Here is a 6,436-nt window from a genome sequence, read left to right on the forward strand (position 1 = left end):
TTCTAATATTGCTCCAACATTCTAAAGACAAAAAATTATTATTTGGAACAATCAGAAATATGAATGTATTCAATTTAATAGGGTAGAGATGTAGCGTTAACCCTTTAGAGAGATTCTCTTAAAACTGCGGTAATGATATTTACCTCTCGCTCTTGTCTGGATAGACATGAAGCGGTGCATAGGGTTTGCTTGACTGTAATTTCCTAATGTTATTTGTTTTGTGTTTGATACAAAGAACAAGAGAAACAGAGTGGGAAAACCCTATTTCTCAAGAGTAAGAATTAACTCTAATTTTCTATCATCTAATACCAATGGTTTCATGAGTTTATATAGAACCAAAGTGCTTCTTTCTAAAAAGATGTAACTTTTCATGTATAAGTATACATCATTTATCAAGGGACTGTACCTAAACAATATGACATTTCTACTAAATATAGTTAATACTATTTTTATTCAATTATTATATTTATATTTTACAATATTTTATATTATAATATACAATTTCCAACAAATATATTGAGCGCAAGGACAAGTTTTAAAGAAACTCAACTTATTGTGTAGAGAGATGCTAGCGGTGGAAATGGAGACAACGTCACTTCCCTTTTATAGGTATTGTGAGGGAGGGCAGTTGAACTATCTAGCGAAAAGGAATGAGCCACGTCCTCTTCATGAATGCATCTTACCTTCATATATACAACACTACACGTAAAGGGAGTGTGACCATAATATCAGATACACAGAAGTCCAAAGCCCTTCAAATAGATTGTTCACCACCTTTCTTTTTCTGTTTGTTTTTGGAGTTTCAGAAAATGGGAGTGGAGTCTGTGGAGAGAGAACGCGAAAGCAATGAGGGTACAATCCCAGCTGAGTTCATTAGGTCGGAGAACGAGCAACCGGGAATCACAACCGTTCATGGGAAAGTTTTGGAAGTACCAACAATTGATTTCAGTGACCCTGATGAGGAAAAGCTCATCGTCCAAATTACTGAGGCCAGCTCCAACTGGGGCATGTACCAGATAATGAACCACGACATACCCAGCGAGGTCATAAGTAAATTGCAGGCTGTTGGGAAGGAGTTTTTTGAGCTTCCACAGGAGGAAAAGGAGGCTTATGCTAAGCCTCCGGACTCCGGCTCAATAGAAGGCTATGGGACAAAGCTCTTCAAGGAAATTTCTGAAGGCGACATTACGAAGAAAGGGTGGGTGGACAATCTGTTCAATAAGATTTGGCCTCCATCTGTTATTAATTACCAGTTCTGGCCTAAGAACCCACCTTCTTACAGGTTAGTCACACTTTGTTTTGAGTGCCAATTACCTTTCCTGAGTTTAGGAGGCTAAATCTCTTAAGCAAATCACATAGGCCGTTAGATCAAAATCCAACGGCTACAAATAAGAATCCACTCTAAAAATTATAATAATTGTAGCATCTAACGTACCCGTGTGATTTGCTCAGAAGACTCAGTCTTCTAAGTTCAGAAGAGGATCCAACGTACCCGTGTGATTTGCTCAGAGGATCCTGATCCCTCTTTAAATGTGGTTCACATATATTTTATTCTTTTAGTTTGGGTTTTGTACATTCTTTCTGTGATAATTTTTTCATTTCGTGGTCGATGTTCCTTTTTCCAACGTTATTAATTTTTTTTTTTTTTTTTGACAAATTTTCCAAGGTTATTATATATGAAAACTTAAACATATAATTAAAAACTATGTTACAAGTGGCCCACTATTATAGTAATAAATATATCGTTTGACAAAAAAAATAAAGAATAAAATCTTGGTGTCAAATATGTAATATTAGTGTCACTTAGTTCTCCAGTTTAGTGGTATTCTTTTATACTTGTAAATGAGAGGTCTTACAATTAGTACTCTAAATTCTCATTTGACACTTTAAATTTTTTATAATTAGAAAGAAATATATATTTATCAGAAGTGTATAATGAGACATTTTTTCCTTTTTTTTTTTTTTTTTTTTTGTCAAAGTAGAATGAGATTTTTTATGTTCTAATAACAATTCTAAATATATATAAAATATAATTTAGGATTCGTTTGGAAATACTTTTAAAATGATTTAAGCGTTTTCTTTGAAATTGATTTTGGGTTTTAAGTGCTTTTTGATAGTATCATTAGATATGTGCTTCTTTGAAGAAGTGCATAAAATTGTTTTTTGGAGATCCACTTGGATTTTTATTAAGGATTGATTTTAAAAATTATTTTCACAAAAAATACTTTAGTCATTTTAAAAGCACTTTCATACAAACCCTTATTACTATATTTGAATTGTGATTATATATATTAAGCAACAAGAAAATTTCAATTAAGCAAGAGTCATTGTTCACTGAAATACACCGTGGTCGTTGTCAAAATAATGTATGTATTGTTAATTGTTAGGATAAATTACATTTTATTCCCTTAAGTTCAAAATTATAATCTCGTACAATATCTTTAAAACATTTCAATTTTATACCGTAAAAATTATTTTATTTCAATTTCATATATTTGTCATAATTTCTGTTAAGTTCTCAGTTATCTGCCCATAAAATTTGTCCCAAGCATAAAAGTTAAGAAAATAATAATAATAATATGGTAAAAATATTTTTTTTAAACTTAAAAAAACGAAAAAAAGCAAAATTTCATCTTCTTGAGCAAGTTTCCGGCGCTCATCCTCACCCTCCTTCTCTCTCCTCTCCCCACCCCCTCCGTCTGTCCCCCTTCCTTCACCTTCACCACCAAAACCACAATTGAGAACCCAACTTGAGTCCAAAAACCCCAATCGAAAAGCTTGCCCGAGGTCGACGAAATCACACAGCCTGCAAATCCAGAGCTCCTCCAAAACCTTGAAACCCACCCCACACAAATCCAAATTCCAAATTTCCAATGGAAATTACGAAATTAAGAAAGATATATGGTGATTCTGATTTCTGAATTTCTGATTAATGAGTTGATGGCGATTTCTAAGCCGACAAGCGAGTCAACTCAGTGAGCAAAGCGAAGACGCGAGCAAGCCCACTGTGAACGAGTCGACCATCAAAGGCTACGTGCACGTCATGATTAGCAGTAGTAGTAGATCCATCTGCGGGTCTTCAATTTTTTTTTTCCTTCGAACTCCTGCCTGCCCACATCCCGCTCCAGATTCGTCGATCTCCATCCCAGAAGCCAAAAACTGAAAAATTCCCAAAATTTCCCACACTCAAAACAAAAACAGAGAATCCCACATTTTCTCTCATTTTTCCTCCAACCAAACACATCATGTTATCTTTCCCAAACAATATCTAGAGCCTAATCCACCCATTCCACTTCAAATATAACGCGGATATAGCATCAAAATTATGATATAAAAATGTTTAATCAAATCACTAAAAGGTATAGATGTTTGATCTAAAAAATTCAAAACTGAAGAGCCTATATCAAAAGATTCCTTAAATATTTTTGTAGTTGTTTGGCCATCTGGTTTAAGTTTGGTAGTCACATCAACACAAATGTGAAATTTATTTTTACTATGTTATCACTTAATGGTTAACTTACTTAACAAATTTTTTAACATTTGTATGAAATTAAAGTGAAATAATAGTATATGTATGATACTGAAAAGTTATAAAGATGTTATATGAGGTTACAATTGCATCCAAACTCGAGATGTCCTTCAATAATTCTAACAAATATTCTTTCAACAGTAATAGAGCAAATGGAAATAATTAATAATTAACTATTTAAAATTTGATGGGGTGCAGGGAAGCTAATGAGGAGTATGCTAAGCATATGCACAAGGTGGTGGAAAAGCTATTTAGGCTGCTATCTTTAGGGTTAGGGCTTGAAGGACAAGAGTTAAAGAAGGCTGCCGGTGGTGATAACTTGGAGTACCTTCTCAAAATTAACTACTACCCACCATGTCCTCGCCCTGATCTTGCCCTTGGAGTGGTGGCTCACACCGACATGTCCACCGTCACCATTCTTGTCCCCAACGATGTTCAGGGCCTCCAGGCTTGCAAAGATGGCCGTTGGTACGACGTTAAGTACATCCCTAATGCCCTTGTCATCCACATTGGTGATCAAATGGAGGTACGTATTTATATACTACTTACTGTAACCCACCTAATCATAATATGCATGTTGCTCATTAATACAAAAAAAAAAAAAAAAAAAAAAAAAAAAAAACAAACCTTTAATTAACACTTTTAGCCCGTCATTTAATACTACACTTTAGGATTATTCATTCATTTATAAGTAAGATGTCTTAAATTTAAAAGTAGTAAATAACGAGTTTAATACCGATTTATTCCTCCACTTTTAATGTATAAATATACCTTTTCATCCACATTGGGGATCAAATGGAGGTACGTATTTATAAACTACTTACGGTGACCCACCTAATCATAATATGCATGTTGCTCCTTAATACCCCAAAAAAAAAAAAACAAAAAAAAAAAACACCTTTAATTAACACTTTTAGCCCATCATTTAATACTACACTTTAAGGTTATTCATTTACGTATAAGTAAGACATCTTAAATTTAAATGTCGTAAATGACGAGTTTAATACCGATTTATTCCTCCACTTTTAATGTATAAATATATCATTGTATAGAAAATACACCTTCAATCCATAATCTAAAGAAGTTTTAGGCTGTTTCCCAAAAAAACAAAAAACAAAACAAAGAAGTTTTAGGCTTCTAATTTTAAAACCCAAATAAAATTCATATGCGGAAAACTGCAAGAGTTCCGCAACACCTTTTATAAATACAAGTTAGAAGACCATCACGTATTACAGTGCTCCTACAGTATTGTAGTTAATGGTCTCAAATTTTTGTCATATCCACGCATTTATGAGTCACTCATCAAACTTGAAATTTTTTTTCAATGTGTTCAGAAGACAATTTGGTATACCAAATGTTATAATATAAATGGTTAGAATTTTTTATTTTTTCAAGCATCAAACCACTTATTCCATGATATTTTGTATACTGAGCCTTGTTTTCGGCACAAAGAATAATCTCTATCAAACGTCCTTTTCTAATCACTAAGTCAATTAATTGTGGTGACGTAGATAATGAGCAATGGAAAGTACAAGAGTGTCCTGCACAGGACCACTGTGAACAAGGATAAGACGAGAATCTCATGGCCTGTGTTCTTGGAGCCGCCAGCAGACCACGTCGTCGGTCCTCATCCACAGCTTGTGAACGCCGTTAATCAACCAAAGTACAAGACCAAGAAGTACGGCGACTATGTTTACTGTAAGATTAATAAGCTTCCCCAATAAACAAACACTAAGCACCAGAATAAATAAATATTATGAAGTGGGTGGTTTTGTTTATTTTTCTTTTCCTTGTTTTTTTTTTTTTGTTGGTGAAGTTGTGAGTGGTGTGTACCTCATCAATATGAAATAATTGTTTGAATTTGTGTTCGGGTTCAAACTATTTCTTGACCTTTTAGTGTTAATCAATGTAAGATTTCATTTTTGCCAAAAAAAAATATTCGAATCAAAAGGTGATGAGCGAAATCGTACCTAGTTGTATTTGATTGTGGAAGATGAGATTCGGTTTCAACATTCTTATTCCTCTAATTCACAATATGTTTTTTTATTAAAACCTCATTTGGTGTCTATGATTAGATTAGAATGAATAACCATCATATTGAATAAATGTTGATCGAACAATGAAAATTTTGTATCCAACTTAAAACTAGAAGATGGATTAATTCATTTAGGAAGCTTATCCATTCCAATTTCCTCTCAAATGGTTAGATTAGAAGGACAAGTTTCATTCATATCTAATCCGGTTTTAATGTACTCTAAATGAAAAATCATTTACCTCTACCTCTAGTATTCCTAGGATTATATTAATTGTCCAATCTATTACAATTCTAGACACAATGAAGGTTACCGACTTTCGATGGACGCGGAGCCAACAAGTTCAATCGAACAGCATAACGAGTTTAACGTTACAAAAGCGTTCACTAACTTTGTCAAACAATACCTAAGAAATTGTTTGGGCCCAAAATAATATTGTTGGGCCGAGTGTAGGTTTGTGCTCGGCCCAAAGCCGTGTCAAAATACTATGGGCTGCCTGATGATTCCGGGCCATTTAGCAGGGATGGTCGAGTCATATCGCAAGAATGAGTGGTTTAGATAAGCAAAGAGGGTCGAGGAAGTCCGGGTGCAATTAGGATTCTCGACTAACAATGAATAAAGCCCCGAAGGGGGTGGGTTCAAAATCCTAATGAGAGTAGGGTTGTTTGAAGCAAAGTTGGAACGAAACAAGAACTCCTAATCTAGATAGGAGTTCAATTTGATCTCAAGAAGGAGTTGGTGCCTTAAATACAAGAAATCATGCAACAATTGAAGACCTTCAATTCAACACACAATTGCCCTGCGCAAAACCTCTCAAACAACTTGAGATTTTTATTTTATTTTTCTCGTCGACACACCTTCAGTTTGGATAAAC

At 34.2% G+C, this 6,436-nt stretch overlaps 1 protein-coding gene across 1 annotated transcript; it reads left to right on the forward strand.

Annotated features, from left to right (window-relative positions):
* Nucleotides 1-705: 705 nt before the first annotated feature.
* LOC103933697 (flavonol synthase/flavanone 3-hydroxylase) lies at nucleotides 706-5,391 on the forward strand. Its single transcript, XM_009343391.2, has 3 exons — nucleotides 706-1,282; nucleotides 3,728-4,055; nucleotides 5,041-5,391. Exons 1-3 carry the CDS (start codon nucleotides 810-812, stop codon nucleotides 5,251-5,253), a joined length of 1,014 nt encoding a protein of 337 aa, XP_009341666.2. The 5' UTR covers nucleotides 706-809; the 3' UTR covers nucleotides 5,254-5,391.
* The last annotated feature ends 1,045 nt before the right edge of the window (nucleotides 5,392-6,436 follow it).

Source organism: the organism of the source record quoted next, unplaced genomic scaffold (genome assembly GCF_019419815.1).
Source record: "Pyrus x bretschneideri cultivar Hongxiangsu unplaced genomic scaffold, Pyrus_bretschneideri_v1 Contig17, whole genome shotgun sequence".
NCBI classification, from domain to species: Eukaryota; Viridiplantae; Streptophyta; class Magnoliopsida; order Rosales; family Rosaceae; genus Pyrus; species Pyrus x bretschneideri.

Excerpts from the sequence above, each read along its gene's own strand:
- LOC103933697 (XM_009343391.2), top strand. The coding sequence starts at position 810 with ATGGGAGTGGAGTCTGTGGAGAGAGAACGCGAAAGCAATGAGGGTACA. Across the intron at positions 1,283-3,727 it reads AAGAACCCACCTTCTTACAG|GGAAGCTAATGAGGAGTATG; the intron begins GTTAGTCACACT and ends GATGGGGTGCAG. Across the intron at positions 4,056-5,040 it reads ACATTGGTGATCAAATGGAG|ATAATGAGCAATGGAAAGTA; the intron begins GTACGTATTTAT and ends GTGGTGACGTAG.